Source organism: Impatiens glandulifera, chromosome 1 (assembly GCF_907164915.1).
Source record: "Impatiens glandulifera chromosome 1, dImpGla2.1, whole genome shotgun sequence".
Taxonomy (NCBI): Eukaryota; Viridiplantae; Streptophyta; class Magnoliopsida; order Ericales; family Balsaminaceae; genus Impatiens; species Impatiens glandulifera.
Window position 1 is genome coordinate 16,997,308 of NC_061862.1, and position 25,555 is coordinate 17,022,862.

Here is a 25,555-nt window from a genome sequence, read left to right on the forward strand (position 1 = left end):
TTGAATCAAGTTCCTGTAATTCAATAATAATAATACTGTTAAATTAACATTTAATTTGAAATTCTTATTGGTTAAGAACAATAAATTACAAAACTCGAAGTTCGATAGTTATCATTATCATATATATGTATATACCTTCCAGCGCCATGGGTTAAATGCCATCGGGTCACCCTAAATTTTAGGGTTTAGTTGTTGAGCTAATGTAGCAACCATCCGCCTGAATTGTATATCCTTCAAGATGAAAAACAAAGATTAACCTAAATAATTTTTATTTTGAAAAGTAAATATTTTTGTAATTAAAGTAAGTACCATTGACTTGAATATCTTTCATTGCTCTTCTAAGTAGACCAGGTGAAACATTTGCCAATCTTAAGGTTTCATTAATAACCTATCATTTACATTGAATTTTAGTTAAGCCACTCCCAATTAATTAATGTATAAAATAAATAATTAGCTTAATAAATTACTTGTAGTGTGAAAGACATTGATTTGTATTCATCCCATTAAAGAGAAAAAGACCTCTTCAGATTTCTCCCTCTATTGGAGAGAATTGCTTCATGCTCAGCCTGATGAACAAACACAAAATTGATATAAGAACAATCGAAATAGTATTGTAAAAAAAAAATAACAAAACTTAGTCGGTTTTGTTTTATTAGAAGATTGTCGCAAAATATTTGACAAACAGATTACAAATGTGTTAGAGATAGTTATATCTAATAATTAGATGACGTTCATTAAATTTCGTCAAATGTATATTAATATAAAATGTGTATAAACTCATTTAATTTAAAAGGTGAAAATATGTTTTTGTCAAGTTAGATATGGAAAAAATTTATGATCACGTCAATTGAGTGCAAAATGGATTGGTTGAATTAGATTTTGTATTTCGGCGATTAGGTTTTTTGTCATTGTTAATAGGATTTCTCATGGATTTTTCAAAAAGTTCCGAGGGATCAGACATGGTGATCAACTCTCTCATTTCTTGTTAGTTAGTGTTATGGAAGTCTTCTAAAATATGATGACTTTCGTAGAAAACTTGAGACTCATTCGTGGAGTGAGTTATGAGTCAAGAATATATCCTTTTGTTATATCACATTAATTTGTTTTTTTGTTGATGACACACTCTTTATGGTTTATGCTACACACATGAATTTTAAACACCTTCGAGATATTTTATGGTTATTCGGTACATGCTTCAGTCTTCTAGTCAATCTTAATAAGTTAGACAACTTTTTCTCAGATTCTATTTCGAATAGAAGAATGGTGAGATTGACAAATATGTTAGAGTTCAGAAGTTGGTGGTCTTTGTCAACATATCTTGTTATGTCATTGGATGCTAAATTATGATCTAAGGTCTCTTGGGATCCCGATTATCACTAAAATAGAATGTAAACTATCTAGGTAGAAAAGTAAAGTAATCTCGAAAGGAGACAACTAATCATAATTAAATGTGCGTTGTCATTTATGCCCACATATATGATGCCTTTATTCATTTTCCCAAGAGTATGTTAGTGAAAATTGAGAGAATAATGTATAAATTTCTATGTGAATCTTCTAACTCATCGTTTTGTTATCTAGTTAGTTAGGATAAGGTTAAATGTTTTAAAGATCAAGGATGTCTGAATATTCAAGATTTTATTTTCTTTAATAAGTCTCTTCTATCAAAATGGTTTAGTAAATATGCATCGGAGCCGAACAATCTTAGGAACTGATGATCAGATGTAATTATGGTCATGATTGGTTTGGTTGGTTCGTCAAAATATCTAACTATCTAGCAGGGTATAGCATTTGGAAAAGTTTTTGTGATAAAGATTCATCTGGGAATGGTTCTTCGATCATTTTTTGGGACAACATTTGGTGTAGTGTCAAAAGTTTAGCTAGGATGTATCATAAACTTGCTTCTATTTCTATATGTAGAAATGTCACAGTTAAGGAGATGTTTAATCATCGGCCTAGTGGTTTCACTAACTAAATTAGATATAAAAGTTGATTAAATATTAGGGAGAACTATCCCATAATAGAGTTTTACTTTTGGTAAGACACAAGCAAATGTCCCCGTCTAAACAAGACGTTATGTATTGGCAAAACATGAATATTTTCCATGTGGGGAATTGCTACAAGTTGTTCGCTAAGATGATTCCATATAAATTTTGTTGAGAGAAATTTTGAGATTCAAAGATTACAATCATGGTCTCGTTCTTTAGATGAAGCGTTATTTATTTGAAATTTTTACAGATAATATGTACAATATTGGCCCTGAGAATCGGACTGCCCCATCCCCATGTAGAAAAATGAATATATGATCAGAATAATAGGTGTGAGTCGGTACAGTCAGTGCCGACATCAAGAATTGTGATGTCCCATCCCCATGTAGAAAAACGTGGAAAAAAAATTATGATGCCCTAATTTTAGTTTAAAATTTTATTTTTGATGAGATTTAAACCCATAATCTTATATATATTTTTTATTTTTATCTTAAACCACTAGGCTACACACTTTTATATTCAAATATCTAATAAATTTAACTAAAAACTTATTTATTTTATAAAATGGATTGCCTTGGCAGTGGGCTTGCATGGCTTACCCTAGGGCCAGTCCTAAATATATGCATGAAAAATGTTGTTTTATGGTTAGTCATATGTGTCGCGGGAAAATTGAATCGGCAACTCACTTATTTTTGCATTATCGATGCATAACTAGTATGAAGTCTTTTATGTAGTATTATTGGGATTCATTTAGTGATGTATGTGTCTTTGGGTAGTTGTGGAGAGTTTTGGATTGATGTGTCTGATATGGTAGACCTACATATTTGTGTTACCATCCTAATTATTTTTTGGTGGACTATCTAGTTTGAGAGAAATCATTGAACTTTCAATGAGCGTAGTCGTACAATGCGTATTATTCATAATGTTATTATTTGGACGTTTTTTTTGGACGTTTTTTAATATTCGTTCTGAAAAGTTGTAGAGTTCGTCGAAGTGTTAACCGTTTTTTTCTAGAGGACTTAGAGCTCAATAACTTATTGACTAAAGTTTTTTTATTTATTTTTTATTTATTTTTTATTTTATTTTATTTTATTTTCATGTCATATTTTTTCTTTGGGTTTAAACGATTTTTTTTTATCATTTTTAATATATATAGACATTTTCCAAAAAAACAAAACTATAATTATATATATGAAGAGGAGTGATAAAGGAATAACGTGACATCACCTTATTAGTTTGAAAAATAAAAATAAAAGTGTGAGTAAAGAAGAAAATAAAAAGGAATTATTTTATTTTTTAGTTGATCAAATTTGCCACGTCAGTCACTTTTTCATTCCAGTTCCAAATTTACTCTCTTATCATTTCTCTTATTCGAGGGATTATTGAACTCATAGGGTATAAGTTTAAATAAATTTTTAATAGTTAGTATGCCATAAATAAGATAATTATATAAGTTTGAAATGATTTTTTTTCTTACTTTTTGTTACCTTATTGTTGTTGATATATATCTTTTTATTATTTTTCAATTTTTTTTTTTGTTGTTGTAATATTATTTGTTGGTATTCATGTGTTTCATATTAATATATATATATATATATATATATATATATATATATATATATATATATTTAATTTAAGAAACTAGTATGATACAATATGTTGATCTTCATTTTAACAAGTGTTTTTATGAGATGGAACATGATTAGTCAAAAATACACACAAAATATATTAAAAAAAATGTTGTTAAAACAATATTTTTTTTTTATATATGACTAGTTTGTTTTTTCTCAATATACAAAAGATCGAGATGAGAAATTTCAGGAATCATTATCAAATGTCAACTGATCAGTATAAATTGTTTATTGCACACAAATGTCTCAAAATTCTTTAATTTACAGTTTCAGAAAAAATGTACTACAAATACATATTATGTGGTATTGGGATACCCTTTTTTTAAATATATATTTTGTTCGATTAAATAATAAATTAAGATATATAATGATATACTAGTTAAAAATTAATAAAAAAAAATAGCTTTGTAGTTAATTAACTGACTCATTTACCCAAAAAGTTCAATCCCAGTAAAGTTATCCAAAATGACATATTAATAGATTAGGCATTTTAAATATTTTAAATCTGTTGTGAAAATTAAATAATTAATAAAAATAAATAAATAAATAACTGAGAATACATCATTCCAAAGGCCTAATAAAGGGTCAAAACCAAATACTAAACAAAATAATTTAGTTTACGTTATTACATTGATTATTTGTCATAAATTATTAATGATTAAATCAAATATTGATAAAAAATAAGTAATAAACGTGATAAACTCACACATCGCCATGTTTGGACATCGGAGAAAAAACAAGACTTGCTATGGATCAAATGGGTTCATTCGAAATTCAATAGAAACAAAATCAGCATCTGAACGTGCAAGATCAAGATGGAAATGACATGATTCTTTAAAAAAAATCTAAATGTCAAAGATAATACTGGTAAGATAATCAAACTTCAAATTGAGAATAAGAACGTAACTCTATTTTGGCATGACCCATGGTACGATGATCACCATATTATTCATAATAGTGTCTTCTCTTTTTCGAATAAGACGGAAATATCAATTGACATTGTCCAACAAGTCAAAACGGGGAATGAAATACCTTAAACGGGGAATGGAATAACTTTGTGAGGGGAATTCCAGAAGGTACGAGATATCAATACTCTTTCTTTCTATCACTTTAATAATTGTGAGGATTCTCGAGTTTGGAGTATTGAAAATGAAGGTAGGTTTGACTCGGGATCATCATGGAATATTGTTCGCGATAGAGGGGATGTGGTTCTATGGTCCCATTTAGTGGTCCACGAAAGATATTCCTAGACACCAATTCATTTTTAGTGGTTAGCGTTCCGTGAAAGATTTAACACGCGCGATCGCATTAAGAAGTATATGAAAATCTCATATCTCAGTTGTCTTCTTTGTATGGGAAATGAGTAGACCATTGACCATCTCTTTGGGGACTGCTCATTTGCTTTCTTACTTTGAGATAAATTATTCACATCAATGAGTCTCCTTAGCCTCCCAAAAGAATGAACTGATATTAAGGAAATAGTAATCATCAAGACAAAGGGTAAGGACTTTAATTCAAATGTCTTCAAGTGCTTCTTTGCAAATATTGTTTAACATATTTGGATGAGAGGAACGCAAGAACATTTTCAAGGGTTTGAAATGATGTGAAGTTTGTTTGAAATGAAATCATCTTTGATGGAAACTCACTCATTTGAACGTGGAGGTGAATTTCTACTTGTGAAATGAATTGGTTGATTTGTCAAAGATGGAACATTGCATATGAGAAAGTCACTCTTACTTCTGATTTCAATGTGCTCTAAGTTTCGTTGTTTGTGTCATTCACTTTTATTCTCATATATTCTGGTTATTTTTTCTGTTTTCATTTTGTTGGTTCATTATTTTTAGCAAAGACTTGTTCTACCCTAATCCTGAACTAGTAATCCTTTACCTTTTTTCAGGTATTTTATTTAATAACAATATGTCGTTTTCTAAAAAAATAACACAAAGAGTTGCAACCTTCATTTCCACACAAATGACACAATTAAACAAAATTTAGTTGCAATTTTTCTTTAATAAATTATACTTTCGTATTACCAGTTAGGTGACCAAGTTCTTTAAAGTATAACTATCAAATTTGTCGACCACCAACATGTGTGCTATAAATTCATGATATATGTTTTACCAATTTTACATGCAAACAAATTTGTTTTCAAATATGGATCTAGAATTGAATCACAAAATTTGACAATAATTTTGAATTTTAGTTTTACTAATTTAGTTATAATTGGAATCATACACCAAGAATTTGAAACAAAAAAAAAGAACAAAAGGAACGTGTTTCTAATGATTATTATTTTATTTTTTTTTAGAAATTGATTGTTTAAGTCATGGTCAACTATTAATCTGTTATATATATATTATTTTCTTTTTTAATTATTTTTTAAGCAGTATCACTTTTACTCCATCACTTATTTAATCAATAACAAATCAGAATCATATCTTGATGAGATCGGTCCCACATGAAAGAATATATGATCTTGTTTTTTTGACTACTTTAAAAATTATTATTATATATATATATATAATATATATAATTTAATATATATAAATATAATTAAATTTTATATGGCCCGATCATTCACATGCCCCGATACAAAAGTTAAGCATCATCACCGGCCATGAGCTTCTTTATTTTTAAAATTTTTATTTAGAGTATTGATAATCCACTTTTTATTTTCTTAATTTATGACAGATGAATCATACGCTGACTTGTTTTATATAATTTAGATTTTCAAGTTAAATGGGATTTTAGCACATTATTAAATATAATATCATTTGAAAAAATATATATATATATATATATATATATATATATTTGATTTATTTGATTTTAAGAGAAAAGTATGTATCAAATAAATATGTAATTAAAAGGCATAACTAAGTATCTATTTATTAATTATATTTCTCCTTTGTCACAACTTTTTGAAAATGAGACTGAAAATAAATTTAGATAAAAATATAACACAAGCTAATATAAATCAAACAAACAATACATTGTCTTAACTTCCAAATTTATTAATAAACAATCTCTTAAATGAATATAGTAGACATATTTGAATGACTTAAGTTTCATATTATGATTTATAAAATTTATAATTAAATTATTTTGTTAAAAAATATTTAACGTTATAAAAGTAAAATGAATGATATAAAAATTGTAAATCATGGTTTTTCGGCTTTACTTATCCACCGATATGAAAGGTAAATTAATAGAGCTACTCGTGAGTTATTCAAATTTCGGCTTAGAAAAATTCGTTCGAGCTCGTTCGTTAATCTTAATGAGCGGAGTTTGAGCCGTTTAAAAACTTGAAAATTTAAAAGAGTCAAACTTGAACTTTTAAATATTCGGCTTGTGAGCTCACGGACATGTTCGTTAGAGACTCGTGAAAATGTCGTTTAGAGAAGGCTCATTTATGGGCTCATGAAAATGCTCGTTTAGAGAAGTTTGTCCATGAGCTCGCAAATATGTAGGTTTAGAGAAGATTAGTTTAAAACCGCTTTTAATATTTATTGAAAAATTAATATTTAATATCTAAAAAGAGGTGAAGCTCTTGACGAAGTCTTGTTCTAAGCTGTAAACGAGCTCTCTAAACGTCCAACTAAATACATACTAGTCGAGCTCTAATATACAAGCTCGAATCTAACTCGAGTTTGGATATATGTTAAACGAGTTGAGCTCAATCTAGAAAGGTTCAACTTGACTTGTCTTGACTCGTTTACAACCCTATCCATGGATGATCGAGCTCTAATATACAAGCTCGAATCTAACTCGAGTTTGGATATATGTTAAACGAGTTGAGCTCAATCCTAGAAATGTTCAACTTGACTTGTCTTAACTCGTTTACAACCCTATTCATGGATGATGATAAATTATTGAACCCGCAAATAATGATAATTAGTTTTTAAGCTTACTCTATTTTCTTGCTCATCAATATAAAACTCAAACGAAATCATCATTATAGTCACACTAATATAAAAATAATTTTGTGATTAATATATACACTATATCATATATATATATATATATATATATATATTGACTCTTGTTTTTCTATGTATTATTTTTGAAAGATATTTTTTTCAACTGCACTTATAATATGAGCAAGTTGCATATTAATCAAACTATTCAAATAAATTTAGTCTTTTTATAAATTAATTTTGTGGTCATTCTTTTCCTTATTGGACTAGTATGTCCTACCCATGCAATTTATTTTATCTTTTTATACAATTTATTTTTAATTCCTAAAAACATGTTGTATAGGGATATTTTGCCCTGAAAACTCTCCACGTGCATATATGGATCTATTGTTAATATGTTACCATTCAAAACAAAATTATATTACATTAATAGTTTGAATAAAAAAAATTATTATTATTTCAAGGTATATGTATATATAATAATTGATCAATCATATATATGAAATGAGTATTTGAATTTAAAAAATTATCATAATTATTACATATATGAGACAAACAAAGAAAAAAAACAAAAGATTATTGATCATGTTTTGACATGTAATACAATCTCCTTAATTAAACATGTTTAATTATGATAAAAGGGTAGGTTCAATCTATCTTCAATATTAATTAATCAAATAAATTACTCCTTGTTCAAAACCTTGATATTAATACCATCTCCAAAATCCAAGAATGGTGTTCTTCCAATCTTGTTTCCTCCTTTGACCTTCACCCAACTGTTAATTATTAAGAAATCATTATTAATTAGCTGTTAATACTTAATTTTCTTATCTTTAAATAATAATAATATATATAAATACCTATATTTGGTGACTAAAACGTGGAAGAAAATGGTCATGAAAGCCCTGGTGAAATCTGCACCAGCACATTGCCTCATTCCTCCTCCAAAGGGCATGAAATTCTTAGATATTACACTTGAATCAAGATCCTGTAATTCAATAATAATAATACTGTTAAATTAACATTTAATTTGAAATTCTTATTGGTTAAGAACAATAAATTACAAAACTCGAAGTTCGATCGTTATCATTATCATATATATGTATATACCTTCCAGCGCCATGGGTTAAATGCCATTGGGTCGTCGTAAGTTTTAGGGTTTAGTTGTTGAGCTGACGTAGCAACCATTATAGTCCAACCCGCGGGAATTGTATATCCTTCAAGATGAGAAAAAAGATTAACCTAAATAATTTTTATTTTTTGAAAAGTAAATATTTTTGTAATTAAAGTAAGTACCATTGACTTGAATATCTTTCATTGCTCTTCTAAGTAGACCAGGTGAAACATTTGCCAACCTTAGGGTTTCATTAATAACCTGCCATTTTCATTGAAATTTAGTTAAGCCACTCCCAATTAATTAATGTACAAAATAAATAATTAGCTTAAATAATTACTTGGAGTGTGAAAGGCATTGATTTGTATTCATCCCATGAAAGAGAAGAAGACCCTTCTTCAGATTTATCCCTCTTTGAGAGAATTGCTTCATGCTCAGCCTGATGAACAAAAACAAAACTGATGTAAGAACAATTGAAATAGTATAGTAAAAAAGAAGTTTTAAAAAATAAGTCACATACTTACCCTAAGTTCCTCGACAACTCGAGGATGGTCGGAGAGTAACTTAAAAGCTAAAGTAATTGTCGAAGAGATCGACTCGAAGCTAGCAAACAATGCTCCAAAAATGAAGTGTACCACGAAATCTTCAGTAACAAATGCCTCGGTTCTCATCTCTCTTACGGCTTGATCAAGAAGATCTTGATCCGTTTTGTTTGGGATTTTTTGTTTTTCATTGATTTTTTCTCTTATCATATTGGTTATTTTCTTGCTCTCCTAAAAAACAACGTATTTTTTGTTAAGCCCTAATTAAATAATAGGTTTCCAAAATTATATAGGTCATAAATAATAATAATTATCGATTGAATACCTGAAGAACCCTATGGAATGCTGTTCCGGGAATGTTAATCGGGAAAGACATCAAACCTTGTAAAATACTCGTAAATTTCTCGCTTAATTTTTCATTTGATTTTGTCGAGTCATAACCAATCATTTGCTTGGCGGTGCAATCAAAAACCATCTGCATGGAAAATATCAACATTAATTAATATTTAATTCAAAATATCGTCGCTAAATGTCCCAAATGTTAACTATTAATTAGATCCGACCATACAAACCGTCGCTATAGATCTTTTTCGACATAAAATAAAAACAGTAACTATATATATTATACTTACACTTGCAACAGATTCTTTGACGGAAATGGAATCTTGATTAGTCCACTTTTGAAGAGTTAAATCAACAAAAGTATAGATCTCGGGAAGAAGTTTATTCTTAAGACTCTCCGTTCCAAAATGATTCAAGACAATACTTCTAACATAACGATGAACCGCCCCAAAGCCAGTAGGCTTAGATTCTCCATCCATGTTAAACAACTTAGCAAAAGTGTCCAAATACCACATCTCAACCGATCTTCCTTCTTGAAGGAACAAATGATGGTTGATCTCCGAATCCGTGGTTATAACCACAGGCCTTCCAGCAAAATTGGTCTTAAAAACCGGACCATACTTTTGGATTCTCTTCTTGATGAAAGGATGGAGATCGAGAGAATGACTAGGAAATAGAAGTTCGAGGGTTTCCCCGATGAGGGGAAGTCCCATGGAACCAGGTGGCAAAGTCCCGTTGGCGAACTTAGGGTTTCGCCATTTTCGGATCCAAATAGTTACCAATATGGTAATCAAAGCCACAACACATAATAGTAAGGAAGATACCATTTTCTCTATAACTAAGGAAATGGTGTATGTATGGTATGAGAGAAATATTGTGAGAAGGGCTTAATATATATATATATACAAGCCAAGGGGGAAGTTATGCTTACAAAGTACATAAAGATTGTGGTTTATAAAAAAAATAATTAAAAGGCATAAAGATTGTGGAAAGTCTGGACTATTTACGTCATCAAATAGATTAGTGACGGTTTAATTAATTATTGCATGGCTAGCCGGTCACCTAGGGAAGTTGACTATAAATTACTTATAACTAAAGGATAATTTATTAAGTTAAATCTCTGTAAATTGAAATGGGATACTTAATTACTGTGCTTCTTAAATTAAATAAAAATTAACACCTAATTTTCTAAATTCAGAAAAAAACAAAATATCATTTTTAAGTAGAATTTTCTGATCTCAAACTTATTTCTTCAGAATTATGGGTTTTAGTTTTCATCCAATACCGTTAAAAAATATAATTGTGATCCTTTACATTAATTTTAATTGGCTAAAAAATTCCACATTGTCGTCTATAAAAACAAATTTAAAAATTCAAGAAAGTTGAAAATTGGATGTAAAAAAATATAATTAAATTGATAAAGAGAGTCATAACACTACTTATACAGTTCCTAGAGTCAAATCAAAATTTCCAAAAAAATATCATTCAAATTGCTCCTTGTCAGCTTTCTCTTTTGTCTTCATTTATAAATAATGCAATTATGCAAAAGAAGTCTCTATATATATATATATTTATATATAAGCACTCCAACGACCGGCGCTTTTTTGTTTTTTTTAAGTAAAATTCTATTATTAGTTAATCGTGTTTATATAAATTTGAAACGGTTAAATTTAAAAAAATAAATATAAAATTTTAAATTATATTTAATTTTTTTTGAAAGAACAATTAATTTTAAATATTATTTTCATATTAGTTTTGTGATAAGATATAAATCAATAATTAAATGTGAACAATTGACTTATAATATATTTTTTAAATTTCTTTTTAGTTAGTAGAATTTTAAAAAATTATATGATACACAACTATATAAAATTCATAATTGAAACTCTTTTAATATGAATATGTTAATTAAGATGATTATTTGTAAAAAATAAATAAAATATTAAGACACAACTTTATATAGTGCAAGAGTTATATACTTATTATACATAATAAAAGAGTCCTTGTTTACCAGAATTTTTTGCTTAGATTATTATTTTAAATGATTTATAAATAATAAAATTGATAAGAGCTGAAAATAAATTTAAAAATAAAAAAGTTACAAAATATAAAAAATGAAAAGAAAAAATACATATTTTAATTAATACAATTACATGCATACGGTTTCAAAAGAAAAAAGGATTATTAATAAGTAAATGATCCAAATTTTTATTTCTTAATTGAATATGTATATATATTATTTTTTAAATTATGATTTAAATGATTTTCTAGATATTTATTCAAAATATTATTTCAATTATAAAAACATATAATCTCTAGTAGTTAGCGCAACATCCAGTTACTTTACCCCTACCATAATATTATCTTTAAAATGTGATAACTCAATAATGAACAGCAAAATAATATAATAGTTTAGAAATATATAATGAACAAATAAGTATATTATTTATTAATCAAATAATGAATACTCCCACATGTACTTATCAGCTAGCCATTGTTGAACAGAAAATTTTACTTTTTCAAAACCAAGACTTATGGCTAATGATGAGGCCTTTTTTTGAAAAAAAAAATTTAATTATTGTCACAAGTTTATTTTCTACTTTTTCATTTTTTTTTAAATATTGTGCAATATATATAATTTAGATAGTTTAAATTTAACGACAAAAGTAATAAAAAAACACAATTGTACAAAGTGTTATCAAACAAATTCGAAACAAAACGAAATTAACTATTTGAGAAACAAAAATGAAAACAATGCGTAAATAAGCTTGAAAGTTCAAATGAATATCAATGAGTTCACGGACCGACTCCACCAGTTTTTTCGAAGAGATCTCCCCTGTCGTCAAATAATAGTGTTTCGGGAGTAAACGCATTAATCGACCGTGTTCATGAACTTCCTACGATTTTTTTCGAGTCAAGTGGTACACTAAGAAATAACCGGAATAGAAAACTAATCCAACAGACAACAAACAATGGTTCGTCTCATACATCACTAAAAACATGTCCTTGTCCTTTTCCGAAGAAGACATTGGGTAGGCTAGTCTCCTCCAAAGATTATTCTATCATCTTAAATAAATTATAAATAAAAAATTGGTCCAAGTATATTAATTGCGAAAGAAAAGTCATTTTTTATATTTCATTGACCATTTAAAAAAAATAGTAAAAGAAAAATGAATCTGTAAAAATATAATTGGTCCACCTTAGAATAATATGTATGCAGCCAACCAGACTCACATGGACTAGTTAGTCCAATAGTAATAATTATTTATTTGAAAACCTTACATTCTTTGGTTTTATGGACAAATTTTGGTCTGATTGGACCAGATTTTAATTTAAAAATTAAAATTTATATATAATCAAATATATTACCATTGACAAATTATTCCTGATAAAAGAGGAACATTCTAACTGCGAAGTTTTTATACATTCAATTTCAATTGTGAATCAAAGCCTTATTCCCAAGTGAAAAAATGATGAAAGCCCTCAAATACTCCACATTTTCTAAAAGATATACCATCTCAATTAAAAGAGAACCAGCACAATGAGAACTCAACTCAATTTTCTACTTTTAGATTTTGAATAATCCATTGTAGTGTGCAAAAGCATTTGAGCATAAATAAAACATAAGACAAATATTTTCTGGAAATAAACAAAGGAGTAATGTTAATGGTATACAAAATAGCAGTAGACTTGAAGCATCTCTTACTCTACAACATCTGTGATGATTGATGAAATCAATCATTTTTTTCATTCACTCCCAAAATTTGAAGTTCACTGTCTTTTTATTTTTTTTTAGAGCAAGAAATCAAACAAATTAATCTAACCTAACACCTGCTGCTGCAGGCAATTACAGATAGGAGAAACTGACTAATTAATCTGAGGATCATCAATCTTAGTATTATTATTGCAGAAGAGTAGAAGAGCTGATAATAAAGCAAATTTGGTAACATATCCCAACTAAGAAGCTTAATATATCAAGATAAAGAAGATCAATCTTGCAATCGATCAAAATACGATGAAATTTTGAATACCCAGATCAAATTAGCACCCTATAGTTTTACCTTGCTTCAAGCTATGATTTGATTCCGACGGAAAGATAGAGATAGAGAACAGCGTCGCCGGAAACAGGCAAAAGCGAAGGCGGCGAAACTCAGATCTTGTTAATGAAACCTTTCTAACCGGAAACTTCCGATTCAGATTTCCGATCAAGGTAACCGTATTGAAGTCAAAATTTAGACCGCTCATTTAACTGTTACGAGGTCGGACCACGTATTTTAAAACTGTGGTAATAATGAGATGCGGGCAAAAGGGCAAGGTATTTATAAAATTTAATATTAATTATTTATAGTAAACATATATATAGTTGACTTAAAAATGAAATTAAAAAATAGTAGTCATCTATCATATATTCTGCTCTTTTGGTATGAATGTTGTCCATGCCTATCTAATGTAAGAAGCTCTGGTTTATGTTCTATTTCAAGACAAGAATAAAACAATAATAGATTTCATTTTGTTACAAACGAAACAAAACAAAGCACTCTGTAGTTTCTAAAATTTTCATCACAATTCTGTAATGTCTATAACTCGATGATAATGATGATGATTGCCATCGTATATCATCGCTTCTAGTTCTCAACATATGAACACGAGAAGAAGACCAATTTTTACCTTATAATTCTGCGTGGAATTTTCTTACTTTTCTTCTCAAAATTTTGAAAAAAATAAAATCCAACTTCTTTATTTTTCACCCGGGTGCCTCCTCTCTGCCACCCTTGTAGTAGTATCTGTTGTTGTTTCTGCTTCGTGCTTTCGCTTCCTTCTTGAGCTTCGTCTTGATCTACTTCGAGATCGAGTTTTTGAAGCTTGTTTCTCCTCCTCTTTGTTTTCGTCCATGCCAATTGCGCGTTCAGTAGATGGGAGTTCGGGTGGGGCATCTGGCCATGGTGTGTTTCTTGCCATCACGGTTACTTCCAAAGGAGGATCAATAATCCAACTGCATCAAGTTAAACGTTCCATTATCATGAGAGATCTCCAAGGCTGGCCAAAGGAATCGTCTCAAGACAAACTAAAAAGGTTAAGATCAAAAGGCAAATTCAACATTATCAACAGAGAGTGTTCAACATATTAACAACAATGCTCAAATTTGATCAAATACTTTAGAAATATCCAGCATTGATGTTGGTGTTTTTTTCCAGGACATATTTCATTTGTCACATGAGTAAGGAGTGTCCAGAACAATTGGGGAATTGTGGGATAAATGGATTGGTTGGGCGAAAACAACCAAACTTAAGGATTGGAAAATGATCATGATTACACTTTGGTGGATGATTTAGGGGTGAAAGAAAAACCATTAACAATGATATGATACAAGGATTGTTCTTCACCTAGATTTCATTATTTTTAAAGGGTGAGAGGTGTCTCAGGGTGTTAAGTTTTTAATATTGTAGATGAGATGATCATTTGTTAGTTTATTTTTTGCTCTAACAGATAAAATATCATTTTTGCTTTTGGATGATTTTAGGGGCTTACTCTCACTTTAGCCTCTTTGTGTTCTCAATTTGTACTGTAAACAATACCTTTACTTCTTTCAATAAAGAGAAGTTATTATACAGAGTTAGGCAAAGCAAATCTATAAAAATTCAGTGTTAATATTATGTTGGATACTTTCAAAAGTTGTTCATCACCTTTGTAGCATGGTAAGTTTATGCAGTTTAATCTATTCTAATCATGAATGCAAACCTTTTAAACATATTAGCCCCATTCAGAAATACTTTTTATATCAATTTTCGTGCCCAGATCAAAATCCAGATACAGAAAAGTGGGAAACTAAACTCAGTGAAAGAAGAATTCCAAAATTTATTGGTTGTTTCACATTTGGATCCAGATACAGAAAAGGAAATAAAAAGTGTCTCCAATATCACCAACTCTTTATTTTGTAAAAGTCATCAATAAAACAAACCAAATGATAACCTCGACGAGGATACTGTTCACGCCATGTCATAATTTACAAAATCAAGATTCCAATTGTTGCACAAGTGGACCTCAAACTTATGTCATGGCATTCATGGGTTAGTTCCTATTGTTTGAAACTGTGTTCCTTATAGAGTATTAGCTAAAATGCCTATGTCACTGAGGAGAATATTCCCACTCAAACTTCAAAATATTATTGGAAATGCAGTCAACAATGGAAAGGAATAAGTTATAACTGACTTCAGTACCTTTCTCTAAAGATGCCACATTAAATGCAAAAGAACACAAAATAATTAAAAAGCATGTTCTCAGTTACTAAATCTGTAACTTAATCTTACTTTTGGAACAAAAGAAATTAAGTCAATTTAGAATGTCGTGCATTAATGTCACTAAGACAGTCAACGTAACAAGTGGGTGTGGATTGTGAAAAGGATTAACAATAATTGGAGGCATCTTAAAGAAAATTTGAGGTTTGTTGTGGACAAGGTAAATCCCATCGGATTTTGGCATGATAACTAGTGCGGGAATAATAGCATAGCAAAAGAGTTTCAGACCCTATTAGGAGCAGCAATTTGCATTCAGAGTAATGTCATAGTCATGTTTGTTCAGGATGATAATGGTTATAATGCTAATATCAGATTTCGTCGTAAGCTCAATAACGAGGAAAAAAGATGTTGGATAAACTTAATGACCAATCAAATGGATAAGATTAAACCCTACCATTGATGATAATGATAAGATGATGTGGTAAAATCGGATCAGTTTAGCGTGAGCAAATACTATGAATCTTTAATCAAATAGAGCCGAATAGCTACCCCTGTAATATGGTTTGGCACAATAGTACACCCTCCAAAATTTCTTTCTTTGGATGGTATGTCCTCCATGGTAGTATCTTTACAGACGATAAACTACAATCAAAAGGGATCATCACGGTGAGCAGGTGTTACATATGTAGGGAGCCGGAGGAGACAGCTTCACACGTTCTTTTGCATTTGCCCTTATGTTGAACCATTTGGTATTTATTGTGGAGCATTCTCGGTGTTAATTGGGTTATGCAAGGGATTATCAGCGATTTTTGATTTGAATGGGTGGATCAATGCAAAATCGTTGGGCATTCCTATTCCACTTAACATTTGGTGGACGATAAGGCTTAAAAAAACAGGAATATCTTTGACAACGGAAGTAGACCCAACAAAATTTTCAAGATCCTTCTTTTGATCACTCTCGCGGAGATCAGGATGGGAAACACTGGCATTTCCGCAGGATACATCGTGGATCTTCTGGACGAGATCAGGAGAAAGTAAGGTTATGAGGTTGCATTCGCCCCCCTTTTTTTTGAAACATGTGTTCAACCGGCATGTCCTGAATTTTTGGTTATTGTTGCTTTTGTTTCTAGCCGGTTTGTTGCGGTTCACTGGATGACTTGTGGTAGTTAATTCGACATGGGGATCGTCTATGAGCATGTTCCATGTGAGAGTTTTGATTTTGGATTGTCTTGTCCTCTTTTGGTTTTTCGTTGTTAGCATCATCATTGATTAACTCTTTCTTTGGTATTGTGATTCGATTCGGTTCCTCTTGCCTGCGTTGTGCATGGAGGCAGGCATGCTGTTTTTTGATAGACTTTTTTGCACTTTGTTCTCATTTCTTCGGTTTAGTGGGACAGTGTTGATTTGTTCATCACTTTAGCCGATTTATTTCGAACTATCATTCTTTTGGTGGTAATCGGCTTGGTGGGGTGTGAGACTCGGTCATAACAATTGTACAATGTTGGGATCTTTTCTTTTTTTATATATATTTTTTCTTTTTATAAAATGAGTTTTTGTTAGAAAAGAAAACAAAAAGGGGGTGGGGTGCATTAATCTCTTATATATATTAGAGGAGTGACAGAGGAGAGAAATTGAGAAAGGGAATGAGAGAGAAAATGATATGGCATCATGTTATTTTATTGGCTGAAAAAAGAAAAAAAGTACAAGGAGAAGGAGTAGAGAGAGAAATTTTATTATTTTTTCAGCTAATCAGATGTCACGTCATTCCCTCACCCATTCTCTCTTCCAAATTCTCTCTCTCAATAACTTCTCTATATATTAAGCTTACATACTTTGGTAAGAAGACGCCAAGTTATGTACTTCTCAAATCAAATCTCATCAACTTATTGTTTGAATGAATAATTAACATACACACAAAAAGTCTCAAAATTCATGTCCAAGGCAAAAAAAAAGTGGAGATATTTGCTAAAGCCGAAGGAATAGAGGCAAAGAAGAAAGCTAGAGAGCAAGAAAGGGAGACAAAGCCATTGCCACTATCATAGCTTGAATTTATTTATGTAATGCAAATCCATGTCAATTCTAAAATTTATTAACTTGGGTTTGAGGGAAGTGTTTGAACATGAGAAATAATATATTTCTATAATTATCACACTGTAGAATCATATGGCGTAATGTAATATGTGATATGGTAAGATAATTATATGTGATTGGATAATACCTTATGATATCCTTTAAATATATGATCTTTGTCATGTGAGTTAACACATGATTAATAATACAATTTCTCTTTAGTTTTCTACTATTGTGCTACAACCTCTCATATTCTGTGAAAGTCAAATCTAGGAAATTTAATCGAGAAGATCGTCTATGATCTCATTCGATCCTATGCACAAACCACTATCAAGTTGACAATTCAAGATCAGAAAGTAAAGTAGGCAAGAACAAATCACATTATTCATCAAATCCCTACACATGAGAGTTCTATTGGACAAGTATAGTAACCCAGTATAGCAAACGAAATAAAATAGCAAAAAGTGGAAAAGATGGACAACTAACCTGGCAGGAAACTTGCTGTCTGCGCGAGCTTCAACCCGAAGCCACCATAGCAAAATCTTGCGCCCGCAGCTCCCAAGGGGTTCCACCACTGATTGATCCTTCACCAGAGCCAAGGGGCTCTCCATGTCCTTTCCGTTCACTGCTATGTCATCTAGATCATTGACCCACTCTGGTTTATCTTCTGCTTCTTTCCAAACCAATCTCGAATTTAGAACAAAGCCTGCCCATTCCAGCTTCCTGGGAAGTACAACTCCCCTTTCACCAACATAATTAGAAACTCTTGTGTAAGGGAGCCAATTGAGAGTGTGCCATCCCACCAAAGATTCAGACGAGTTACAAGCTGGACCCAGTACAGGCATGTCACGATTTCCCTCCTCTTCCTCGTTCACTCTTGAAGTTGCATTTAGTACTTCATCTGGATCACTCGAATGGAGAAGAATACCAACAGATACAGCACCAATCCATTTAACCTTCTGGATCTCATCAAAAAGTTCCAAGCTATGCATATTACTATCATCAGCAAACATCACAATCCCGTCTAGCCTATCTTGTTTCACAATTCTGCTCAATCATAAATCTTCCGGATTAAATGCAATCCTAGCAATAAACCCAAAGAAATGGAGCAATTAACAGGTTTAACACTCACCTGAGGGCATGTACTCGCATATCCGCCTCCACCCTATGTCGATCCTCCCATGAAATTGGCATCTTCGTGTTGAATCCAACATGGATAATTCTAAGTCCCGACTTGGAAATCAGTGAAGCAGTCTCGTTGGTAGGTCCACCGGCTTCGACAACTATCCATATAACATCATACGGTACATTCATCAAGGAATGCATTACACCAGTGAGATGTAGAGCCTGGAAAGTCCTTACATACGTTGGGGAGATGGCTATGACAGTTTTGGGGTTTTTAATACCGAATTGTAGCCTCTGCTCCCTCTGAACTCTCTCGATTATACGATGAGCCTTCATGACTTCGACTGGATCTGGATGAGGCCAAGGTCGGATCAAAATTCCATGCCTACCGACGACAACTCTGCTGCTGGGAATCCCTGTTGTGTTGGCTGGAGATCCGGTATTTGTCCGAGTAGTGGTTAATGCTCCAGCGATGTCGGAAGCTGTTCGGAAAGGAGAGGAGATGTAGAGATGGTTGATTGAGGAAGTTGAGAAGAGGAGAAAAAAGACAAGATGAGAGAATCGGTATCCAAGGACGAGGCTGATGAGACAGCATAGAGCATGGAGGATTAACCAGAATATAGCGGCTGGAGATTTGAGAACGGCGTCAGAAGAAGAATCGAGAGGAGTTGAGGCTCTAAAACTGTTGGTCCTCCGCGGATTGAGGTAGCTCTGCTGCAACGCCGACATCTTCATTGTCTTCTTTGTGGATTGAGTTGTTTTGTACAATGAGAAGTGAGATTGCGAGTGGATTGGATTGGATTGGAAGTTTGGGATTTGATCTTGCTATTCCTTGAAGTTGAGATAGAGATAGTGATTGCTGGTGGCTTTAGCAGGAGATGAAGGTTAAGCTGCTTTAATCAAACTTTGGATTACTTTGTTTTTACAATTCCAATTGTTCTTCTCTCTAATTTCCTTTGCTTTTCCCTTTGATTTCGTTCATCTCTCTCTCTCTTTTTCTCTTGTCTCTGTGACTTCGTGCGTGTGTGAGAGAGAAACTGTTCGGGCACGCAGAATTTGGCTTTGGGTGCATATGGGTCGGGGGCATGAATTATGTTTATCTTCTCAACTCATTTTCTTCTAAATATTTTTTTACTCTCTTCCTTGGTTTAGTTACTTCGAAGAAGTTATCAGCATATGTATATGTATCCATTAAAGAACCTGAACATGTACAAAGAGAAAAAAAAAAAAAAATAATAACAGATGAGAGAAGGTAATATTTCATTATGATAAGTGTAAAATATAGGTAAGAGCATATACACGGGAAAGCAAATCTCATTATGCGTGCTATTTATTCTTCCAACCGGACGCCATTCGCAAACACATTTTGCGTTTTGATGCATTTCTCTCGAAAAATGTATATTTGCGTTGACACTATTGTTGACACTATTGTTGACACTATTCAATCCCCAATTTGACCATTTTTTCAAAATGACCTTAATCTATTTTTTATATTTGTTTTATATAACTAAACATCTATGTTGTAAATTAATCCTTCAACTATTTTTTATTTTTATTTTTAAGATAAAAAGTTATAATATTTTTTAAATATATATTTAAATCATTAAATTATATTATATTTATTTTATTTTATATTTTTACATTACAAAAAAACATAGAATTTTTTTTATTTTTTATTAATATTGTTTGTTTTAATATATTAGGTTTGTTTATTTAAATATATTATTGAATTAATTTGTTGCGTATGAATTATTGAGATATAATTAATTTGTTGCGTATGAATTATTGAAATATAATTAATTTTATTAAATAAATAAGAAAGTATTGTGGTTAAAAATGTAAAGTTGATAAATATATATATATAATATTAATAAGGTTAAAAAGTTAGTGTGAGAAAAGAATATTTTAAGAATATTATTTTGAGTTTGGAAATGAGTTTATGGGATGGAGATGGTTTAATGCATGTACTGATAGTCTGACTCTGATAGCATCGAATTAATCATCGTCCTGTCTCCTTTTCAAAGAATCTTCGCGGATACTTTTATACCATATTTTCTAAAAAAGAAAAAAAAAACAAATTATAATAAAATTATTTTCTTAAATTATAAATATTAAAAATTAATATTATTATAAAAATAAATTTAAAACTTTTATAAAATATGATTAATAAATAAAAATATTAGTGGTTCATATATTTATTTTTTTTAGAAATTAAAAAAGAACTAGCATAACACCCTCGCTTAAATTTAAATGACGGACTCAAACTAGAACCTCTCAAGGAGTCTCAAAGAGGTTGGGGATATACATATCTTCTTGCCGCTAAGCTATAAGTGGGGATAAATATATATATTTAATTTTGTTTATTAGTGTTCGGGGCAGATGCGGGACGAGTGACACAAATATCATTCCTGGTCGATTATCGGTCAAACCAGATCTACAATATCACTGTTATGAGCGGTACGTTCAATTTGAGAAGAGTTGTCACGAGCTCGGTCTTTCCACCAACGATTCGTGCGACACTAATTACGATCTTTGCAAAAACGATTAACTAGTCAGTCTTACTCGAAGAAACATTTGATGCTTAATAAAATTGACACAAGAATTTTAGAGAGAGCGTAAACTCTTACAAAGAATACTATTACATCACTTGCATACTTGTGTTTACAAAGTCATATCTTTGAAGTATTTATAGGACTAACTACAATTACTACATTAATGATATACTACACAACTACTTTATTAATGTTGTATAACCCAATTACCATGTTAATGGCTTAACCAACTACCACATTTAATGTCTCATTAATGTAAGGCATGCTTTCTTACAATGCTTCTTGAATGTTCTTTGGGTTGGGCCTTCATGGATGATTAAGTTTCTTAGGTTAGGAAGACAAGGGCGTCGTAACATTCTCCCCCACTCATTTCAGCGACGTCCTCGTCGCGTCCTCCTTGTAGGTCTAGATGATGTCTCCAAATACGACAGAAGTTTTGAGCGATATGCTAGCTTTCCAACCCATTTCTTCCCTAAGAAAAAGCATTCGTATCGCCTCACAAGCCCTTTGTGAACTTTGGAAAATTGTCTCCCTTGATGGAGGAGAAGTTTCACGGTCACTTGGTTTCCTTCAAACTCCAAGTGTATTCTCTTATTGTCCTCTCACTTCTTCATTCTTTTGGCGGCCTAGGCAATTTCACACTTCTCTTTCAAGAAGAGTAACTCCTTCAGTTGCCTATTCAATTCCTCCAATTTGGGAGGTTCCATGCGATAAAGGACCGCCACTGATGGTTTAGTATCTTTGACTAACTTTTTTTATGTGATCCACATTTCTCGTATGGTGGAGTTTCTTTAGTAATTTCGCTGGCATTACACCCTGAACTTTCTCTAGGATAGTTGTAACTTTTGGATGTGTTTTTTCTTGGGACGCACTTTTCTTCATAACTTTTGAGAGTGCATGGCAAAAATGTGCCTAGTTTCTCTTTTGCCCTCCCTTGTTAAAGGTATTGTGCAAGTATTGTCTTGCTCTAGAATGTATATAGTATTGGCAGAAGGAAGTCGGAAGGCATTTACTTTGTCTAGGAACTCTATGCCGAGAACTATTTTGTAGTCATCAATGTCAATGATGGAAAAATCCAGGAGGCCAGTCCACTCCTCCAAGTTGACCTTTACATTACGAGCAACTCCATAAGTTGCACTTGGTGCCGAGTTAACTACTTTAAACCACCCCCTTCTCTTTAGTGTACCTTATCCCAGTCTTCCTATCTCTTTTACCTCTAGAAAGTTATTGTTGGCTCCTGTGTCCAACAAAGCTTTAACCATGTGGTTTCTTATTTTTGTTTCCACGAATAGTCGTCCTTTCTTCGCGAATTTCGACTCCTCAAACTTTATTTTAACGGCATTAAGGAGGTGTAACGACCCTAATCGAGCTTCAACATGAAGGCGTTCTTGCACGTCCGATAATGCAAACAGTTTGTTCTTTATAAGGAACTCTCTTGCTTTGAGCGACCCTTCCTAATCCCCACGTTTCTCGTCCCGGTCTCCTCTACCATTGGGCTTGGTAAACTTAACTAGGTCATCTTTGTTGTAGAAATGGTCTCCACCATTTTCTCCTTTGTCATTCCTCTCATAGGCCGATTTTGGTTTCTCTTGTCTTCTCATTTCAACAAGAGATTCAGTCACGGAAATAGCGGTGTTTAAATCTTGGACACCACGCCATTCCAACTCCAATTTCGCACACATTTGTAGATCATCAATGAAGGCAAACAAGGCTTCGTCGTCTGAGTAGTTTGGGATCTCAAGGAGAGTAGGGATGAACTCCTTGAAAAACTCCTTGATACTCCCTCTTTGTGAGAGTCGTCGTAACTTGGTCATTGCTTCTCGAATGTCGTTTTCAGAATAAAACTATCTCTTGAGTTCCTCCTTGAATTCCCTTAGGTATTGATAGAACATATACCTCTTTCTATGTCACTACTCATTTTCCTCCAACACAGCATTGCAGTGTCTTCTAGGTACGTCATGACAATATCTATCTTTCTCGCCTCTTCCATTAGACCGAGTGTTTTGAAGTACTGATCCAGATCCCATAAGAAGTTTTCAATCTCTTTTGCGTTCTCTCACCTAAATACGCTTTAGGTATTGGAACGTCTATCTTTGTCGGATTAATGACTCCTATAGGCGCACGTCCGCACTCTTGCGCAACCGCTCTCTTGAGTATCGTCGCTTCCTCTCTAGTGTCTTATAACTTGGAGGTCATTTCCTCGAGCTTCTCATTCAAGGTACTGATCTCAAAAAGGAGGGTATGTTCCATGATTTGAGCTTGCTCTCGACATTTGGACAACTCCTCGTTCAAAGCAACTTGCATCCCTTCTCGAAACTCGTATCTCTCCTTCTCGAGCTCGGCAATGCATTTATCTACGCCCCCGAAGTTATCTTTCCCGTAAGCCACAATGAGTTCTACTTTCTCCAACCTGACGACAATGTCAGCGATATCATATCTTGATCTCCCCCTTTCTTTGTTAGTTTTGTATACTCCCGTTTGAACCTGGCCCGGGTTCCTAAGATCATCTTCGATCTCTTGGAAAAAGTATTTCGAAACGGTCCAATAAAAAATACTAATAGATTTCGAGTAAAATGACATTCGTGGAAATTGAATATCCCAGCGCGGTATCAAATCAGACAGGCTACCTAGTATGAGTAAGCCAGAGCTCTGGCAGCGAGCCAAAAAACCGCAACATAAGGGATGAATTATAATTGTTATCCCTAATATGGAGGATCTCCCAACCTTTCTCTCACACCACAAGTTTATATTATTTCATACTGATTAATAAAAAAAATTGTATAGTATTAATAACTTTGTTTCATATTTTAATTGTTATTAGTGGTAAGTTATTCCAAAATTTTTATTTTTTTTAGATTTCATTAATACTTTTTTGTGATTTATATTTAACATTAATTCAATCATTAGACCTCATAAAATTGACGTATTTACAAGATTTTTTGTATGTGTGTCACAATATGGGCTAATTGATTGAGTCCAGTTTTTATTTAATGGATGTAATAGTTTTGGGCTCAGGAAAGTTGTTCCATGTTTCATTTGACAAAAGGGTTATATATATATATATAACAATTAAAATAATTAAAATGATGTTAACAAAATAGTTTATTTGAACAATTTTGTAAGTTTAATGGGACTTTAAAATTTGTTAAGTTATGGCCACTTCAGTTCTATTATTTAGACTTAAAGCTTGTTTGGTTTTGGATCATTTAGATAAACTTTGATTTATTTTAAAATATTGATGAGTGATTATTTTGAGAAGGTTAGTTTTTTTTGTTAATTTTTTTAAAATTATATTAATAAAATATAATTATTTTATAAAACAAAAGACATTTTAGTATGTTAGTTAATATATTAAATTGATGAGAAGAAGATAAAATTATTTTAATTATTTAAAAAAAAAATCAACCACAATATCTTAGAAATATCCTATTTATTGAGAATGAGAGGTTGAAATTACTCCACATTAGGATTAATTATATAATAACTATATAAAAAACTGCAATTAAAAATTAATTTAATGAAGATAAATTAATATTTTATATTTTCCATGTAAGCGCTTATATATAGGGATGACAATGGGTAACCGTATATTCGATACCTGTGGGTACCCGATGATCGAGTTCGGGTATTTTAAATCGGAATCGGGGATGGGGAGTGAAAAATGGTACCCGGTCGAGTTCGGGGTCGGGGATGGAGAGTGTTGGAAACCCAAACCCGATACCCGAATATATTAATATTAATATATATAATAATATTAATAAAATTTAAGTGACTTATCAAATTTCACGTCATAACTTGTAACTACTAACTATAATTAAATAAATATATATTAATTATTTTATCATCACGCTTAACATCATTTCCTAAATTCACGATTAAGAAGTTAACATCATTTCATTCATTTGTAAATTGTAATAAGTGTTTCTCTCTCATAGGATGTTCATTGTTCATTCAACTTTACTTCAAGTCTTCAACTTCTATCTTCTTCAACCTTCTTATAGTTTTTGTTCAAAATCTCCAATAAAAATAACTATGCAAGTA

At 31.5% G+C, this 25,555-nt stretch overlaps 2 protein-coding genes across 2 annotated transcripts; both read right to left on the reverse strand.

Annotated features, from left to right (window-relative positions):
• Positions 1 to 8,158: 8,158 nt before the first annotated feature.
• On the reverse strand, positions 8,159 to 10,380 carry LOC124921695 (cucurbitadienol 11-hydroxylase-like). Its single transcript, XM_047462385.1, has 8 exons — positions 9,822 to 10,380; positions 9,515 to 9,664; positions 9,172 to 9,420; positions 8,988 to 9,086; positions 8,830 to 8,908; positions 8,644 to 8,750; positions 8,394 to 8,521; positions 8,159 to 8,309 (listed from the first exon to the last, which is right to left on the reverse strand). The coding sequence occupies exons 1-8, from the start codon at positions 10,356 to 10,358 to the stop codon at positions 8,216 to 8,218; spliced, it is 1,443 nt and encodes a 480-aa protein (XP_047318341.1). The 5' UTR covers positions 10,359 to 10,380; the 3' UTR covers positions 8,159 to 8,215.
• Positions 10,381 to 14,022: 3,642 nt separating this feature from the next.
• LOC124919675 (beta-1,4-xylosyltransferase IRX14-like) lies at positions 14,023 to 19,987 on the reverse strand. Its single transcript, XM_047459984.1, has 3 exons — positions 18,970 to 19,987; positions 18,324 to 18,884; positions 14,023 to 14,524 (listed from the first exon to the last, which is right to left on the reverse strand). Exons 1-3 carry the CDS (start codon positions 19,695 to 19,697, stop codon positions 14,269 to 14,271), a joined length of 1,545 nt encoding a protein of 514 aa, XP_047315940.1. The 5' UTR covers positions 19,698 to 19,987; the 3' UTR covers positions 14,023 to 14,268.
• Between the last annotated feature and the right edge of the window lie 5,568 nt (positions 19,988 to 25,555).